This window comes from Salvelinus fontinalis, chromosome 2 (genome assembly GCF_029448725.1).
Source record: "Salvelinus fontinalis isolate EN_2023a chromosome 2, ASM2944872v1, whole genome shotgun sequence".
Taxonomy (NCBI): domain Eukaryota; kingdom Metazoa; phylum Chordata; class Actinopteri; order Salmoniformes; family Salmonidae; genus Salvelinus; species Salvelinus fontinalis.
In genome coordinates this window covers 18,848,728-18,868,792 of record NC_074666.1, presented here as the reverse complement: position 1 = coordinate 18,868,792, position 20,065 = coordinate 18,848,728, and the positions used below count along the sequence as shown (strand labels likewise).

General features: G+C 42.8%; 1 protein-coding gene across 2 annotated transcripts in view; it reads left to right on the top strand.

Moving 5' to 3' along the window:
* The first annotated feature begins 1,095 nt into the window (after window positions 1-1,095).
* LOC129813416 (B-cell CLL/lymphoma 7 protein family member A-like) overlaps window positions 1,096-20,065 on the top strand; it is a 34,305-nt gene continuing 15,335 nt past the window's right edge. Inside the window, exons 1-6 of one of the 2 annotated variants that reach the window (XM_055865753.1) lie at window positions 1,096-1,323; window positions 2,730-2,814; window positions 2,984-3,068; window positions 3,337-3,486; window positions 8,783-8,883; window positions 9,098-19,520. In XM_055865753.1, the coding sequence (XP_055721728.1) occupies window positions 1,232-1,323; window positions 2,730-2,814; window positions 2,984-3,068; window positions 3,337-3,486; window positions 8,783-8,883; window positions 9,098-9,154 (570 nt within the window). In that variant the 5' untranslated portion in view covers window positions 1,096-1,231 and the 3' untranslated portion in view covers window positions 9,155-19,520. Of the gene's footprint in view, window positions 1,324-2,729; window positions 2,815-2,983; window positions 3,069-3,336; window positions 3,487-8,782; window positions 8,884-9,097; window positions 19,521-20,065 lie in introns of those variants that run through there. The other variant, XM_055865759.1, reaches the window with a different exon arrangement.

The window sequence follows — 20,065 nt, the reverse complement described above, 5'->3', positions numbered from 1 at the left end:
GGTTACCCTTCCCCAGATCTGTGCCTCAACACAATCCTATCTTGGAGCTCTACAGACAATTCCTTCAACCCCATGGCTTGGTTTTTGCTCTGACATGCACTGCAAACTGTGGGACCTTATGTAGACAAGTGTCTGCCTTTCCAAATCATGTCCAATCAATTTAATTTACCAAAGGTGGATGACAATCAAGTTGTAGAAACATCTCAAGGATGATCAATGCAAACAGGATGCACCTGAGCTCAATTTCGATTCTCATAGCAAAGGGTCTTAATACTTATGTAACTAAGGTATTTGTTTTTTATTTTTAATAAACTTCCACAAATTAAAAAAAAACTGTTTTCGCTTTGTCATTATGGGGTATCTGTGTTGATTGATACATTGTTTTATCCATTTTAGAATAAGGCTGTAACGTAACAATGTATGGAAATAGTCAAGGGGTTTGAAAACTTTTCCGAATGCACTGTATCATTTAAAAAAAACTTTAAACTTCAACCAGTAAAATGGCTCTTTAGCTAGAGTTTGCTACAGCCTATATCAATGAGCGTTAGCATTCTAGCTTACAACTGCTGCATCCAAAATAGTTATTTATTAAAGACCACAAACAAATCTAATCTTAGCAACTATTCAAGCAAGAATCGAAACCCCAAAGGTTATTTTGTTTAGAAGTAGCCTAATGTAAATGTAGGCTGTTTAATGGGCGAAGAGTCCTGCGTAATATCCGTGTGTTGTGTACTGGAAAAGGGTCTCACACCGCCAATTTATACCGCTAATAATTACCTCAGACAGGGCTTTACCCAAACCCCTGCCTCGTGGCTATGCAAGGTCCATAGGGGTTTGGTGGCATTCATTGAGCCCCGTTGGGGAAGCGCTATCCTTCTTCAATTAACTTTTGAGTTTATTGGCACTTTACTCAATTTAATTTCGCTTTTATTCTCGAAATATTGTCACTTTTGCCACAAGTACTGTCGTGGAAAAAAACACCACCCTTTGTTTTACCTATAATATTCTTTCAGACTCTTCAGGCAGTTTTCCATAGTTGAGTTTGTGTGGCTTTGTTCTGCTGTCTGTATTACAGCTGGGAAACAAGGCGCATCTCTGCAGCGGGCCCTATTCGCTCCTCTCCACTTGGCGCAAGCGCGCTGTCTCCTCTGTGCGCTCTGTACGGTGTGTTTGCATTGTGTCAGAACTGCCGGTGAGCTTTAAAATATTTCGTAGCCTTCCAACGGCGGCAATGTCTGGCAGGTCCGTACGAGCCGAGACCCGGAGCAGGGCGAAAGATGACATCAAGCGGGTTATGGCCGCGATTGAGAAAGTACGGAAATGGTAAGACAGAGGAGAAAAAACACCATTCGTTAACAAACATGGGAAAAAGCCTTGCACGTTTTTTGGAGAGAAATAGAACGAATGAGCATGCGATTGAAATATGATTTTGGACAGTATCTCTACTCATGTGCGCAGGGCGCACTCGTGGTGTGCGTGGCTAGTTATATCGAGTAGCCTACAAACCGAGATCCCTATTATTCTAGAGAATTTTCCACCAAGGTTTAATGTGGGTTAAACCCAGAAGCCATTTCGTTGCAGTCACATGAAGCCATTCCTTTCTCCTGGCTGCTGTAGTGGCAGAGGGAGAGAGCCGACAGAACACTGTCTCGACGCAAATCATTCATTAACACACTTTAGGACTATGACAAGTGCGCCCTAGAGCCGAAGTAGTTTTTAGACCGTCTGGAGTTTTAAATTAAGCGCTTTGGGTCGCCCTTTAGGTCGAACAGAGATTGCGCGGTGGAGTCTGGGAGAGAGAGGGCGTAGGAGTAGTGGATTGCTGAACAAGCAGTCAGTCTCAGGGTTTTACAAATATAAATAATTGTTTTTCAAATCTTCAAAATTATGTTTATGAACTTTATATCAAGGCAACATTTATTTTCACCAGTGGATTCGTTTGATTCGTTTTATGAATTAAAATTGAGATTCTGCACCCATTTCTCCATGAAATGGAGAATAATTGAAAAGATAGGATCATTTTTAAGGCCATTTGCAAATGACCGTTAGGAAACTTTCGAGATGGAAAGAATGTAAACAAAATCTAATAGCTTACTTCAGTTTGTTTTCATATGGATATGTTTGCTTGTACCCCTTGAATCAAAACTATTTTGATTTTCAATTGTAATAGGCCCACATTTGTATTGGATCACGTTTGCCATTGCAAAATTGCAATTACTGTTTTATTATTATAATGCAGAAAGTCCTATGTTTTTACCTTTATTTAACTAGACAAGTCAGTTAACAAATTCATATTTACAATGACGGCCTACCCCGGCCAAACCCGGACGACGCTGGGCCAATTGTGCGCCGCCCTATGGGACTCCCAATCACGTCCGGTTGTGATACAGCCTGGAATCGAACCGGGGTCTGTAGTGACACCTCTAGCACTGAGATGAAGTGCCTTAGACCACTGCGCCACTCGGGTTTAAACCAGGAGTGATAGGAACTATTTTATTCTATAACAAAAGTCTGGAACTGTCTCCATGTTGTTGTTTATTTCTGACTGACCTTAGTCTGTATTGTGTTTTGTGGGATGCCCTGAGAGAGCTGTTATCAGTAAAGGAACATTGAATGCGAATTGAAGTGAACCATTTAAATAATTATGTGTGTGTGTGTGTGTGTGTGTGTGTGTGTGTGTGTGTGTGTGTGTGTGTGTGCGTGTGCATGTGCGTGTCTCTCTCTACCAGGGAGAAGAAATGGGTGACAGTTGGAGACACGTCCCTGAGGATCTTCAAGTGGGTTCCAGTGACTGAGCCCAAAACAGCAGATGAAGTACATAATACACAGCCCACCACACACACCACACCTCACCACACACACCACAGTCTCATTCAAGTTCAGTGTCTAGTTCTTTTATAGATTTCTCTCAGCATCTCAAACTCATGTCACGTCATTGTGTTGTATGTAAACAGTATTTCTGCCCCTGTCTGTTGTCTTGCAGAAGAAGAAGGGGAAGGATGAGAAGTATGGGTCAGAATTGACCACACCAGAGAACAGCTCTTCTCCTGGGATGATGGACATGAATGGTGGGTAAAGCTCAATTCAGAGTCCATAGCTGCGAAACTCAGACAAACGGTCCATTATTACATATTTACAAACCTTATTTAATTGGCTGTTATCTAGTCGCGGCCATATCTCACAGTAAATAACACGGCTCCACAGCTTTGAACTCTGTAGGAAGCTTAACGTCCAGTGTGTGGGTCAGTGTGTATGCCTGTGGACCCAGAATGGAGTTAAAGGTTAAACAAATGTAAAAACCTTCTGTCTTCTTCCCTCTCCCCTTCTTTTTCTCAGACGACAACAGTAACCAGAGTTCTATCGCTGACTCCTCCCCCGTCAAACAGGAAACCAGCAGCAGCACTAGCCCAGCCCCCGAACCCACCACCGTATCCCACGGCAACAACAGTGAGGCCAAGAGCGACCAGAGCCCTGACTGCAAGAGGGGTGAGACACACACACACGACCACTACCACCAACATGGGAAATCACGCTCAAATTCCCAGCCTGAAATCCCCTCCTGTAGTGGCCCATCCATACACTTTTAATAGAACTGGAAGGGTGAACCCTGTGGTAGGGTTTAGTGTTTCTTCAATTGCTGTTTGGTTAGCTGGAGAGCTCCAGTCGTTAGGCCTGAAGTCACAGGGCTGTACTCAGAGGCTCATCACGCTGGGAGACTGTGGGAGTGAGAGAGAAGGAGAAAGGGTTATCTTTTCTATCCCGCTGAGAGAGAGAGGGAGTGCAGCTGTGACCAGACCCTCGAGGCTTCAACTGCCAACCCTCAATCTGCACCCCTGCTAACAAGAGACCTCTCAGCCTGCTACAAAATAGAACTCTTTATCCCCTCTTTCACTCTTTTTCTCTTTCTCCCTCTCTCTCTTTTTGTCTCCCTCTCTCCCCATTTCCTTTTCTCTCTCTAACCCCATCTCTCTTTCTCTCTCTCTACCCCCTCTTTCTCTCTCTCTACCCCCTCTTTTTCTCTCTCTCTCCCCCTCTCTTCTTCTCTCTCTCTCCCCCTCTCTTCTTCTCTCTCTCTACCCCCTCTCTCTCTCTATAGCTCTCTCTTTCTCTACCCTCCTCTCTCTTTCTCTCTACCCCTCTCTTTCAAGTATGCCTATATTTATTACTCTCTCCCAGTCATGCCTTTTTATCTGAGCACAAGTAATTACCTCATATCACCACACAGGAGCATTAATCCGTTTCAGTTGCCCTTGACTTGAGTTGTTTACAAGTAGCAAATAAAAGTGTAAACATGAATCCTCAACACTAGGTCTTGTTACAGAAATAATGCATGATTTATCTGGGCCTTTGGTAGCAGCCTTTACTGGTTCTAACAGCAGAAACAAGCTTGCTACCAGCTTTTAGCTAACTGTTCGAAAAAATTGTGTTTGACCAAATACAATGCTATTTCTGTAACGGCTGTTGGAAGGAGAGGACCAAGGTGCAGCGTGGTACGTGTCCATATTTATTTAATGAACACTGAAATAACAAAAATAACAAAAAGAAGGACCGAAACAGTTCTGGCTGGTGCAGACACACAACAGAAAACAACTACTCACAAAACACAGGTGGGATGAGGCGATAGACAGCTGCCTCTGATTGAGAACCACACTCGGCCAAACACATAGAAATATAAAACATAGAACAAAAACATGGAATGCCCACCCCAACTCACGCCCTGACCAGACCAAAATAGAGACATAACAAAGGAACTAAGGTCAGGGCGTGACAGTACCGCCCCCCCCCCCCCCCAAAGGTGCGGACTCCGGCCTCAAAACCTGAACCTATAGGGGAGGGTCTGGGTGGGCATTTCACCGCGGTGGCGGCTCTGGTGCGGGACGTAGACCCCGCTCCACCTCTGGCTTGGCCCACTTAGGTGGCGCCTCTAGAGCGAGGACCCTCGCCACCGACCCCGGACTGGGGACCCTCGCAGTGGACCCCGGACAGGAGGGAGACTCTGGCAGCTCCGGACAGGAGGGAGACTCTGGCAGCTCCGGACAGGAGGGAGACTCTGGCAGCTCCGGACAGGAGGGAGACTCTGGCAGCTCCGGACAGGAGGGAGACTCTGGCAGCTCCGGACAGGAGGGAGACTCTGGCAGCTCCGGACAGGAGGGAGACTCTGGCAGCTCCGGACTGAAGGGCGTCGCTGGAGGCTTCGGACTGGAGGGCGTCGCTGGAAGCTCCGGACTGACGGCCTTCGTTGGAGACCTCGTGCCATGACTCCTCACTGGAGGCTTCGTGCCATGGATCCTCACTGGAGGCTTCGTGCCATGGATCCTCACTGGAGGCTTCGTGCCATGGATCATCACTGGAGGCTTCGTGCCATGGATCATCACTGGAGGCTTCGTGCCATGACTCCTCACTAGAGGCTTCGTGCCATGGATCCTCACTGGAGGCTTCGTGCCATGGATCATCACTGGAGGCTTCTTGCCATGGATCAGCACTGGAGGCTTCTTGCCATGGATCAGCACTGGAGGCTTCGTGCCATGGATCATCACTGGAGGCTTCTTACCATGGATCCTCACTGGAGGCTTCGTGCCATGGATCACCACTGGAGGCTTCTTGCCATGGATCATCACTGGAGGCTTCGTGCCATGGATCATCACTGGAGGCTTCGTGCCATGGATCATCACTGGAGGCTTCTTGCCATGGATCATCACTGGAGGCTTCTTGCCATGGATCATCACTGGAGGCTTCGTGCCATGGATCATCATTGGAGGCTTCGTGCCATGGATCATCACTGGAGGCTTCTTACCATGGATCCTCACTGGAGGCTTCGTGCCATGGATCATCATTGGAGGCTTCGTGCCATGGATCCTCACTGGAGGCTTCTTACCATGGATCACCACTGGAGGCTTCTTGCCATGGATCATCACTGGAGGCTTTGTGCCATGGATCATCACTGGAGGCTTCGTTCCATGGATCATCACTGGAGGCTTCTTGCCATGGATCATCATTGGAGGCTTCGTGCCATGGATCCTCACTGGAGGCTTCTTACCATGGATCCTCACTGGAGGCTTCGTGCCATGGATCACCACTGGAGGCTTCTTGCCATGGATCATCACTGGAGGCTTCGTGCCATGGATCATCACTGGAGGCTTCGTTCCATGGATCATCACTGGAGGCTTCTTGCTATGGATCATCACTGGAGGCTTCGTGCCATGGATCACCACTGGAGGCTTCTTGCCATGGATCATCACTGGAGGCTTCGTGCCATGGATCATCACTGGAGGCTTCTTGCCATGGATCATCACTGGAGGCTTCTTGCCATGGATCATCACTGGAGGCTTCTTGCCATGGATCATCACTGGAGGCTTCGTGCCATGGATCATCACTGGAATGGAGAGACACACAGGAGGCCTGGCTCTGGGAGAAGGCACAGGACTCACCAGGCTCGGGAGACATGCAGGACGGTTAGGGCTTAGCACAGGCACAAGACTCACCAGGCTGGGGAGACATGCAGGAGGCCTCTTCCTTGGCACAGGCACCGGATACACTGGGCCGTGGAGGCGCTCTGGCGGTCTCAAGCGCAGATCTGGCCCCACCCGTTCTGGCTGGATGCTAGCTTCCACCCGGCAAATGCGGGACGCTGACACCAAGCACACCGGCCTGTGGATGCTCGGCCGAGACACTGTGCGCATCACCCCATCACCCCACCCCTGACAAGTCACATGCTCGCCCCGGTAAGAACGGGGAGTGGGCTCAGATCGCCACCTGTTCCAATGGGAGGCGATCCCCTCCAGCCAGGATCTCCTCCCATGTGTAGGATCCCTTCCCGTCCAGAATGTCCTCCCATGTCCATTCCTCTTTTTTTTCACGCTGCTTGGTCCGTTGGTGGTGGGTAGTTCTGTAACGGCTGTTGGAAGGAGAGGACCAAGGTGCAGCGTGGTACGTGTCCATATTTATTTAATGAACACTGAAATAACAAAAATAACAAAGGGAACGACCGAAACAGTTCTGGCTGGTGCAGACACACAACAGAAAACAACTACCCACAAAACACAGGTGGGATGAGGGTACCTAAGTATGGTTCTCAATCAGAGACAACGATAGACAGCTGCCTCTGATTGAGAACCACACTCGACCAAACACATAGAAACATAAAACATAGAACAAAAACATAGAATGCCCACCCCAACTCACGCCCTGACCAAACCAAAATAGAGACATAACAAAGGAACTAAGGTCAGGGCATGACAATTTCTCTGTAAACAATTTAACAACAGACTTTCACCATGCTTATAGAGAAGGGCACTTAATATGTACTGCACTGACACAAATGACTGATGATTGGTTGAAGGAAATTGATAATAATACGTTTGTGGGAGCTGTACTGTTAGATTTCAGTGCAGCCTTTGATATTATTGACCATAACTTGTTGCTGAAAAAACGCATGCGTTATGGCTTTTCAACCTCTGCCATATCGTGGATTCAGAGATATCTATCTAATAGAACTCAAAGGGTTATCTTTAATGGAAGCTTCTATAATGTCAAACATGCCAAGTGTGGTGTACCGCAGGGCAGCTCTCTAGGCCCTCTACTCTTTTCTATTTTTACCAATGACCTGCCACTGGCTTAAAACAAAGCATGTGTGTCCACGATTCAAGCATATACGCATCAGCAACCACAGCTAATGAAGTCACTGAAACTCTTAACAAAGAGTTGCAGTCTGTTTTGGAATTGTTGGTCAGTAGTAAACTGGTCCTGAACATCTAAAACTAAGAGCATTGTATTTGGTACAAATCATCCCCTACGTTCTAGACCTCAGACTCTGGTAATGAATGGTGTGGCTGTTGAACAAGTTGAGGAGACTAAATTACTTGGCCTTACCCTAGATTGTAAACTGTCATGGTCAAAACATATAGTTTCAATGGTTGTAAAGATGGGAAGAGGTCTGTCTGTAATAAAGAGATGCTCTGCTTTTTTGACACCACACTCCAAAAGCAAGTCCTGCAGGCTCTAGTTTGATCTTATCTTGATTATTGTCCAGTCGTGTGGTCGAGTGCTGCAAGGAAAGACCTAGTTAAGCTGCAGCTTCAGCTGGCCCAGAACAGAGTGGCACGTCTTACTCTTCATTGTAATCAGAGGGCTGATATAAATACTATGCATGACAGTCTCTCTTGGCTAAGAGTTGAGGAGAGACTGACTGCATCAGTTCTTTTTATAATAAAAATGTATGTGTTGAAAATCCCTAATTGTTTGCATAGCTTACACACAGCTCTGACACACACACTTACCCCACCAGACATGCCACCAGGGGTCTCAAAAAAGTGTACAATATCATATAGAGCCATTATTGCATGGAACTCCATTCCATCTCCATATTGCTCAAGTGAACAGCAAACCTATTTGACCTAGATAGTTTGTGTGTATGTATTGATATGTAGGCTACATGTGGCTTTTTATATGTAGTTCTGTTCTTGAGCTGTTGTCTATTAACGTTTTGTATTATGTCATGTTTTATGTTTTGTGTGGACCCCGGGAAGAGTAGCTGCTGCTTTTGCAACAGCTAATGGGGATCATACCAAAATACCAATTCTAATTGATGTTCAAATATACAAATCAAATGTATTTATAAAGCCCTTACACCAAAAGATGTCACAAAGTGCTATACAGAAACCCAACCTAAAACCCCAAACAGCAAGCAATGCAGATGTACAGACAGTCATTCAACAGTTGAAGATCTGACAGTGACTTGTTTAATAGGTATTTAATATGGTGTGTTATTGTGTGTTTGGTGCAGTGAAGAGCAACCTATCAGAGAGAGGACAGAGGGACAAGAGAGACAGCAGCCAGACTTCCTCGGGAGAAAAGGACACCTCAGATAGCCGCAAAGCCACTCAGGTACTCTACTCTATATTCCACCATATACCCTGGCCAGTCTGGTACTCTATATTCAACTCTTCCTCCACAAAGAATATGAGTGGCATGAGGGCCCCCTTAAAAATCAAAGCCTCCTTAATCTCTTTTTATCCCATCCACATTTTTAATTGAATAAATGGACAAATTGATTTCCTCAGATATGGTTGTGTTTGTATGTTCGTCTGTTGGCTGGCAGGATCCGGAGGAAGAGGCTCCTCGCAGTAAGAAGAACAAGCAGGAGTCTCCATCTTAGGACTATGAGGAGAAATAGTCACACTGCATCCTTTCGTCTCTCTATCCTCTTCCTTCCCAACGTAGCCCCTAACACTCCTCTGAGCAGAGGGAGAAAGGACTTTACCTCCCTTCACTGAGCACCTCTTCTCTTCTTCCACACTCACTAATGCCACGAGTAGCTCTATGATCCAGCCTGTTATCCTCTCCATGGCCAGGGGTGGCGCTGTGTGCTCAGCTCAGCTCAGCCCAGAATAGAAAAACACTACGGCGTCTCAAAATGGACAAACTGCTATTGACGCTTTTTCTCATTTTTTTAAGCAAAGGTCTTCTGGCTGCAAACTTAAGCAAACTTCTTCTGGCTGCAAGCCCGAGGCCGGCCACAATATGACAACAGCCACTTCAAGTGCAGGGCGTGAAATTCAAAATATATTTTTTAGAAATATTTCACTTTCACACATTAACAAGTCCAATACAGCAAATGAAAGGTACACATCTTGTGAATCCAGCCAACATGTCCGATTTTTAAAATGTTTTACAGCGAAAACAGCACGTATATTTATGTTAGCTCACCACCAAATACAAAAAAGGACAGATATTTATCACAGCACAGGTAGCATGCACAAAGCCAACCTAACTAACCAAGAACCAACCAAACTAACCAACAAACAACTTCATCAGATGACAGTCTTATGACATGTTATTCAATAAATCTATGTTTTGTTCGAAAAATTTGCATATTTCAGGTATAAATCATAGTTTACATTGCAGCTACAATCAGAAATGGCACCGAAAGCAGCCAGAATAATTACAGACACCAACGTCAAATACCTAAATACTCATCATAAAACATTTCTGAAAAATACATAGTGTACAGCAAATGAAAGACAGGCATCTTGTGATTCCAGCCAATATTTCCGATTTCTTAAGTGTTTTACAGCGAAAACACAATATAGCGTTATATTAGCTTACCACAATAGCCAGAAACACAAGCCATTTCCCAGTAGCAAAAGTTAGCGATCGTAACAAACCAGCAAAAGATATATAATTTTTGACTAACCTTGATAAGCTTCATCAGATGACAGTCCTATAACATCAGGTTATACATACACTTATGTTTTGTTCGAAAATGTGCATATTTAGAGCTGAAATCAGTGGTTATACATTGTGCTAACGTAGCATCTTTTTCCCACAACGTCCGGATATTTTTCTGACACTTTTTCTGACACACATATTCTGACCAAATAGCTATTCATAAACATAACAAAAAAATACATGTTGTATAGGAAATGATAGATACACTAGTTCTTAATGTAATCGCCGTGTTAGAATTCTAAAAATAACTTCATTACGACATCCAGCTTAGGTATAGCGAGAGAGTACCCAAAAGCTGGGCGCAAACGACTAGCACAACATGTTCGACAGATATATGAAATAGCATCATAAAATGGGTCCTACTTTTGCTGATCTTTCATCAGAATGTTGTACAAGGGGTCCTTTGTCGGGAACAATCGTTGTTTGGATTTAGAACGGCCTTTTTCCCTCTCGGTTTAGCAAGCACACTTGCCAAGTGGCGCGAATCTCTCCATGTCAACAAACGGAAGAGAACGGAACACGGCAAAAGTCCCGAAAAAATTTCAATAATCAGATTAAACTATATTGAAAAAACATACTTTACGATGATATTGTCACATGTATCAAATAAAATCAAAGCCGGAGATATTAGTCGTCCATAACGACAGCTTATCAGAAGGCAAATCCAGGTCCCTTGACGCGCTCTCCAGAAAACAGGAAACTGGTGACACGTCATACAAAGAGCATTTATACGAGCCCAGATCGCTATTCACTCCATTTCTTCTCTCACTCCTTGTCGACATCTAGTGGAAGACGTATGAAGTGCATCTAAACGAATAAATATCAAGGAATTTAATAGGCAGCCCCTAGAAGAGAGCATCGTTTTCAGATTTTCCACTTCCTGTCAGGAAGTTTGCTGCAAAAGGAGTTCTGTTTTACTCACAGATATAATTCAAACGGTTTTAGAAACTAGAGAGTGTTTTCTATCCAATAGTAATAATAATATGCATATTGTACGAGCAAGAATTGAGTACGAGGCCGTTTGAAATGGGCACCTTTTATCCAGGCTACTCAATACTGCCCCTGCAGCCCAAAGAGGTTAATTAAGGGAGTATGCAAGCACACTCGTTCGGTTTGGCTAGCCAAGTTCGGCTAAGCGCCAGCCGAACTGAAACATGCTGACGCCTTAAGGGCATCTTCTAACCCAGGAGCCACGTCAAACCTCCCCCTAACTCACCTCTGGTTGATACAGTGTTTGTTTAGGACAGTTTCCAGTTGTTACGTTTAGTTTTGGGGTTGTTTTTTTTAGCTCAGAAGGGTCAATGCACTGCTAAGATATAATGTCACACAAACACCACACCGTGGTTTTACTGCTGCTGTACTGGGTGTGGATTTGTGTCCTTTTTACAAAATGGCTTGTGAAAGTATTCACCCCCTTGGCATTTTTCCTATTTTGTGGCCTTACAACCTGGAATTAAAATAGATTTTTGGGGGGGTTGTATTAGAGGTCGACCGATTATGATTTTTCAACACCAATACCGATTATTAGAGGACCAAAAAAAGTCGATACTGATTAATCGGATGATTAAAAAAAAAAAATGTATTTATTTATTTGTAATAATGACAACTACAACAATACTGAATGAACACTTATTTTAACTTAATATAATACAAAAATAAAATCAATTTAGCCTCAAATAAATAATGAAATGTTAAATTTTGTGTAAATAATGCAAAAACAAAGTGTTGGAGAAGGAAGTAAAAGTGCAGTATGTGCCATGTAAAAAAGCTAATGTTTAAGTTCCTTGCTCAGAACATGAGAACATATGAAAGCTGGTGGTTCCTTTTAACATGAGTCTTCAATAATCCCAGGTAAGACGTTTTAGGTTGTAGTTATTATAGGACTATTTCTCTCTATACCATTTGTACTTCATATACCTTTGACTATTGGATGTTTTTATAGGCACTAGTATTGCCAGTGTAACAGTATAGCTTCCGTCCCTCTCCTCGCCCCTACCTGCGCTCAAACCAGGAACACATCGACAACAGCCACCCTCGAAGCATCGTTACCCATCGCTCCACAAAAGCCGCGGCCCTTGCAGAGCAAGGGGAACAACTACCTCAATGTCTCAGAGCGAGTGACGTCACCGATTGAAACGCTATTAGCGCGCACCCCGTTAACTAGCTAGCCATTTCACATTGGTTACACTAGCCTAATCTTGGGAGTTGATAGGCTTGAAGTCATAAACAGCTCAATGCTTGAAGCACAGCGAAGAGCTGCTGGCAAACGCACAAAAGTGCTGTTTGAATGAATGCTTACGAGCCTGCTGCTGCCTACCACCGCTCAGTCAGACTGCTCTATCAAATATCAAATCATAGACTTAATTATAACATAATAACACACAGAAATACAAGCCTTAGGTCATTAATATGGTCAAATCCGGAAACTGTCATTTCGAAAACAAAACGTTTATTCTTTCATTGAAATACGTAACCGTTCCATATTTTATCTAACGGGTGGCATCCCTAAGTCTAAATATTGCTGTTACATTGTACAACCTTCAATGTTATGTCATAATTATGTACAATTCTGGCAAATTAATTACGGTCTTTGTTAGGAATAAATGGTCTTCACACAGGTCGCAACGAGCCATGCGGCCCAAACTGCTGCATATACACTGACTGCTTGCATGGAACGCAAGAGATGTGACACAATTTCCCTAGTTAAAAGAAATTCATGTTAGCAGGCAATATTAACTAAATATGCAGGTTTAAAAATATATACTTGAATATTGATTTTAAGAAGGGCATTGATGTTTATGGTTAGGTACACATTGGTGCAATGACAGTGCTTTTTTCGCAAATGCGCTTGTTAAATCATCACCCGTTTGGCGAAGTAGGCTGTGATTCGATGAGAAATTAACAGGCACTGCATCGATTATATGCAATGCAGGACACGCAAGATAAACTAGTAATATATCAACCATGTGTAGTTAACTAGTGATTATGTTAAGATTGATTGTTTTTTTATAAGATAAGTTTAATGCTAGCTAGCAATTTACCTTGGCTTCTTGCTGCACTCGCGTAACAGGTAGTCAGCCTGCCACGCAGGCTCCTTGTGGAGTGCAATATTATGCAGGTGGTTAGAGCGTTGGACTAGTAACCACAATCGGTGTCCAAAAATGCAGATTACCGATTGTTATGAAAACTTGAAATCAGCCCTAATTAATCGGCCATTCCGATTAATCGGTCAACCTCTAGTTTGTATCATTTGATTTACACAACATGCCTACCACTTTGAAGATGCAAAATATTTTTTTATTGTGAAACAAACAAGAAATAAGAAAAAAAACAGAACTTGAGCGTGCATAACTATTCACCCCCCAAAGTCAATACTTCTTAGAGCCACCTTTGGCAGCAATTACAGCTGCAAGTCTCTTGGGGTATGTCTCTATAAGCTTGGCACATCTAGCCACTGGGATTTTTGCCCATTCTTCAAGGCAAAACTGCTCCAGCTTCTTCAAGTTAGATGGGTCCGCTGGTGTACAGCAATCTTTAAGTCATACCACATATTCTCAATTGGATTGAGGTCTGGACTTTGACTAGGCCATTCCAAGACATTTAAATGTTTCCCGTTAAACCACTCAAGTGTGGCTTTAGCAGTATGCTTAGGATCATTGTCCTGCTGGAAGGTGAACCTCCGTCCCACTCTCAAATCTCTGGAAGACTGAAACAGGTTTCCCTCAAGAATTTCCCTGTATATAGCGCCATCCATCATTCCTTCAATTCTGACCAGTTTCCCAGTCCCTGCCAATGAAAAACATCCCCCACAGCATGATGCTGCCACCACCATGCTTCACTGTGGGGATGATGTGCTCGGGGTGATGTGAGGTGTTGGGTTTGCGCCAGACATAGCATTTTCCTTGATGGCCAAAAAGCAGAATTTTAGTTTCGTCTGACCAGATTACCTTCTTCCATATGTTTGGGGATTCTCCCAAATGCCTTTTAGCGAACAGCAAATGTGGTTGCTTATTTTTTTCTTTAAGCAATGGCTTTTTTCTGGCCACTCTTCCGTAAAGCCCAGCTCTGTGGAGTGTACTGCTTAAAGTGGTCCAATGGACAGATACTCCAATCTCCGCTGTGGATCTTTGCAGCTCCTTCAGGGTTGTCTTTGGTCTCTTTGTTGCCTCTGATTAATTCCCTCCTTGCCTGGTCCGTGAGTTTTGGTGGGCGGCCCTCTCTTGGCAGGTTTGTTGTGGTGCCATATTTTTCCATTTTTTAATAATGGATTTAATGATGCTCTGTGGGATGTTCAACGTTTCTGATTTTTTTTTATAACCCAACCCTGATCTGTACTTCTCCACAACTTTGTCCCTCCTCTTTGGAGAGCTCCTTGGTCTTCATGGTGCAGCTTGCTTGGTGGTGCCCCTTGCTTAGTGGTGTTGCAGACTCTGGGGCCTTTCAGAACAGGTGTATATATACTGAGATCATGTGACAGATCATGTGACACTTAGCTTGCACACAGGTGAACTTTATTTAACTAATTATGTGACTTCTGAAGGTAATTGGTTGCACCAGATCTTATTTAGGGGCTTCATAGCAAAGGGGTGAATACATATGCACTTTTACGTTTTTAATTTTTATTTATTTTTTGAAACAAGTAATTTTTTTCACCTCACCAATTTTTTTCACTTCACCAAGACTATTTTGTGAATGTCTATTCCATGAAATCCAAATAAAAATCAATTTAAATTACAGGTTGTAATGCAACAAAATAGGAAAAACGCCAAGGGGGTGAATACTTTTGTAAGGCACTGTATATATATATATACACACAGTACCAATCAAAAGTTTGGACACACCTACTCATTCAAGTAAAAAAAAAAAAAGTTTACTATTTTCTACATTGTAGAATAATATTGAAGACATCAAAACTATGAAATGGAATCATGTAGTTTTTGTATTTTAGATTTTAGATTCTTCAAAGTAGCCACCATTTGCCTTGATGACGGCTTTGCACATTCTTGGAATTCTCTAAACCAACTTCACCTGGAATGCTTTTCTAACCGTCTTGAAGGAGTTCCCGCATATGCTGAGCACTTGTTGGCTGCTATTCCTTCACTCTGCAGTCCAACCCATCCCAAACCATCTCAATTGGGTTGAGGTCGGGTGATTGTGGAGGCCAGGTCATCTGATGCAGCACTCATCACTCTCCTTCCTGGTCAAATATCCCTTACACAGCCTGGAGGTGTGTTGGGTCATTGTCCTGTTGAAAAACAAATGATAGTCCCACTAAGTGCAAACCAGATGGGATGGCGTATCGCTGCAAAATGCTGTGGTAGCCATGCTGGTTTAGTGTGCCTTGAATTCTAAATAAATCACAGACAGTGTCACCAGCAAAGCACCATCACACCTCCTCCACCATGCTTCATGGTGGGAACCACACATGCAGAGATCAACCATTCACCTACTCTGCGTCTCACAAAGACACGGCGGTTGGAAACAAAAATCTCAAATTTGGACTCATCAGACCAAATGACAGATTTCCACCGGTCTAATGTAAATTGCTCGTGTTTCTTGGCCCAAGCAAGTCTCTTCTTCATATTGTTGTCCATTAGTAGTGGTTCCTTTGCAGCAATTTGACCATGAACAGTTGATGTTGAGATGTGTCTATTACTTGAACTCTGTGAAGCCTTTATTTGGGCTGCAATTTCTGAGGCTGGTAACTCTAATGAACTTATCCTATGCAGCAGAGGTAACTCTCGGTCTTCCATTCCTGTGGCGGTCCTCATGAGAGCCAGTTTCATCATAGCTCTTGATGGATTTTGCGACTGCACTTGAAGAAACTTAAATATTTCTCAAAATGTTCAGGATTGACTGACCTTCATGTCTTAAAGTAATGATGGACTGTCGTTTCTTTTTTGCTTATTTGAGCTGTTCTTGCTGTAATATGGACTTGGTCTTTTACCAAAAAGGGCTATCTTCTGTATACCACCCCTACCTTGTCACAACACAACTGATTGGCTCAAACGCATTAAGAAGGAAAGAAATTCCACAAATAAACTTTTAACAAGGCACACCTGTTAATTGAAATGCATTCCAGGTGACTACCTCATGAAGCTGGTTGAGAGTGTGCAAAGCTGTGATCAAGGCGGCTACTTTGAAGAATCTCAAATATAAAATATATTTTGATTTGTTTTGGTTACTACATGATTCCATATGTATTATTTTATAGTTTTGATGTCTTCACTATTATTCTACAATGTAGAAAATAGTAAAAATAAAGAAAAACCCTTGAATGAGTAGGTGGGTCCAAACTTTTGACTGGTACTGTGTGTGATTTAAAAACATTGTTTTACTGTCTTTGTTTTCTAGAGGTAGAACAACACAGTGGTATTGGTCTCATTTACAGTTGAAGTTTACATAATCTTAGGTTGGAGTCATTAAATCTCGTTTTTCAACCACTCCACAAATTTCTTGTTAACAAACTATACTTTTGGCAAGTCGGTTAGGACATCTACTTTGTGGGGTCATTTTTCCAACAATTGTTTACAGACAGATTATTTCACTTATAATTCACTGTATCACAATTCCAGTGGGTCAGAAGTTTACATGCACTAAGTTGAATGTGCCTTTAAACAGCTTGGGAAATTCCATAAAGTGATGTCATGGCTTTAGAAGCTTCTGATAGGCTAATTGACATCATTTGAATCAATTGGACGTGTACCTGTGGATGTATTTCAAGACCTACCTTCAAACTCAGTACCTCTTTGCTTGACCTCATGGGAAAATCAAAAGAAATCAGCCAAGACCTCAGAAAAACAATTGTAGACCTCCACAAGTCTGGTTCATCCTTGGGAGCAATTTACAAATTCCTGAAGGTACCACGTTCATCTGTACAAACAATAGTACGCAAGTATAAACACCATGGGACCACGCAGCCGTCATACCACTCAGGAAGGAGACGCGTTCTGTCTCTTAGAGATGAACGTTCTTTGGTGCGAAACGCGCAAATCAATCCCAGAACAACAGCAAAGGACCTTGTGAAGATGCTGGAGGAAACACGTACAAAAGTATCTATATCCACAGTAAAACGAGTCCTATATCGACATAACCTGAAAGGCCGCTCAATAAGGAAGAAGCCACTGCTCCAAAACCGCCATAAAAAAGCCAGACTATGGTTTGTAACTGCAAATGGTTACAAAGATCGTATTTTTTGGAGAAATGTCCTCTGGTCTGATGAAACAAAAATAGAACTGTTTGGCCATAATGACCATCGTTATGTTTGGATTAAAAAGGGGGAGGCTTTCAAGCCGAAGAACACCATCCCAAACATGAAGCATGGGGGTGGCAGCATCATGTTGTGGGGTTGCTTTGCTGCAGGAGGGACTGGTGCACTTCACAAAATAGATGGCATCATGAGGATGGAAAATGTGTGGATATATTGAAGCAACATCTCAAGACATCAGTCAGGAAGTTAAAGCTTGTTCAGAAATGGGTCTTCCAAATGTACAATGACCCCAAGCATACTTCCAAAGTTGTGGCAAAATGGCTTAAGGACAACAAAGTCAAGGTATTTGAGTGGCCATCACAAAGCCCTGACCTCATTCCTATAGAAAAGGTGTGGGCAGAACTGAAAATGCGTTTGTGAGCAAGGAGGCCTACAAACCTGACTCAGTTACACCAGCTCTGTCAGGAGGAATGGGCCAAAATTCATCCAATTTATTGTGGGAAGCTTGTGGAAAGCTACCCGAATCGTTTGACCCATGTTAAACAATTTAAAGGCAATGCTACCAAATACTAATTGAGTATATGTAAACTTCTGACCCACTGGGAATGTGATGAAAGAAATAAAAGCGGAAATAAGTAATTTTCTCTACTATTATTCTCACATTTCATATTTTTCAAATAAAGTGGTGATCCTAACTGACCTAAGACAGGGAATTTTTACCTGGATTAAATGTCAGGAATTGTAAAAAAAACTGAGTTTAAATGTATTTGGCTACGGTCTATGTAAACTTCAGACTTCAACTGTATGTTTTCCCGTAAGGACAGGCTTGTAGCGTAGGTAGGTTTTATCTGAGGGTGTGTCTTGGTTGCTATAGTAAAACGTACTTAGTAGGTAAAACAGTTTAACAAATTTTTAGTGCCTTAAGTTTTAAACATGTCACTGAGCTGACACTAAATAATTGTAATAAATATTTACATTTAACTATGAATGACAGGTTCAGTACATTTAAACTACAGAGTTGGGAATGGAGACTGTAACTGAATGACATCATATAAAAACCGTCATTGTTGTTGACCAAGTTGGAATTTAGCCTGGATTCCATCCTGTCTCTGCTGAACTCCTCAACTCTTTTGTGGTTATCATGTCTTTTGATAGGAAAGGAGCTGGTTAAACAACACAGACTGACACCCAGGCTAGTGGGAAGCTGGGAGGCTAAAGTAAATTCTGCTTTCAGAGATTGCAGAAATGGTTCAGTAGTTGTCATCTACAGTATGCAGCTTGATACATACAGGACATGTTGAGATCGTTCTTACTGTATCTTGTGTAATACCTTTTATCATCTCCACTCAGCTCACACTCAGTCTTGTAGTTCAAACCGTGTCTCAGATTCTCATTCAAGGTGCTCTCTGTCAGTTGCAACCTAGCTTCAGAATAGGGGGAGGAATGCATATTCGCACATCTATCAAATCTAGATAATCAACCTCAAGCTTATTTATGTATGTGTTTTTATTCAGGCTCAACACTTAGTATTTAAAAGTGATCAACCAATCAATAATTATTCATTTTTCAGGAAATCAATGAGTTCAGATGGCAGATGATGTAGACATGTGGATCTCAGAGCATGAGCCTACCTGACCCAATGTTTATCAGTGGGTGCACACATCCAAACATCAGTTCAATGGAGAGAAATTACATTTCAGTGGAGACAGGGGATGGCTTAGCATATACCTCATTCCCAGTCCAGCAGTGCTGGTACTAGTGATGTTATTGACATGAACAGTTAGAAGAACAGCATTATGTACAACCCTCAGTGTTAGATCTCTATTTATCTTTATTATGTTGTAGCTTTCACCTGATTCTGATTGAGTCAGTCAATGCTTCTAGTTTAACTCATAAACTGTGTGTACGGAGCTGGGAGATGTGAAAATGTCCGATATTTTAGTGTGTTTTCTTGGGACCATGTTTGAGTTTAGAATGATCTTGTACAGATTGATGGTTAGTTTGGACTTATTTATTACATCGCTAGTGCTTGGATTTGATTATGTCCAATGGTTTTGTTTAATTAATAAAAATCCACAAATCATTCTGTTACCCGTTCACATGATTTCAGACGTACTAACTCCAGTACTAGCCAACTCTTCAACAGTCGGGTAAGCCTCAGTATTTCTGTATTTGTCTTTCTGTTTGAATTATAGGTCAAAATAACTAAACTTTTCCACGGAGTTTGAGGCCTGCAGAGTTCTCCTAATGCATATTTTGTGTTGATAATCCAGTGTGAATGAGGATCCCATTAGACTCAGAGAGAAGGGAATCAGTGGTAGCATCTGGCTCTGTGTGCAGTACAAAAATACTTCCCTAATCCCTTCCCCTTCTCTTTTAGGGGCCTGTGGTTATTTAATGATTATTTTCCTTCTGTTTTGTTTGACTACATTGGCTGGGAGGGGAACTCATAAAAAATGAAGAGGGTTATTTCATTTCCCCTTGTCCTGTCAGGGGTAATGGATCTGGGGATGAATGAATCATGAGCAGCTCCTGTACTTATTGGTCCTAGAGATGGAAACAGCCTAGTAGTTAGTTAGTATAGGTGTGGCTGGCTGGTGGCCTTGGGTTGGGGGGGCTGAGCAGAGG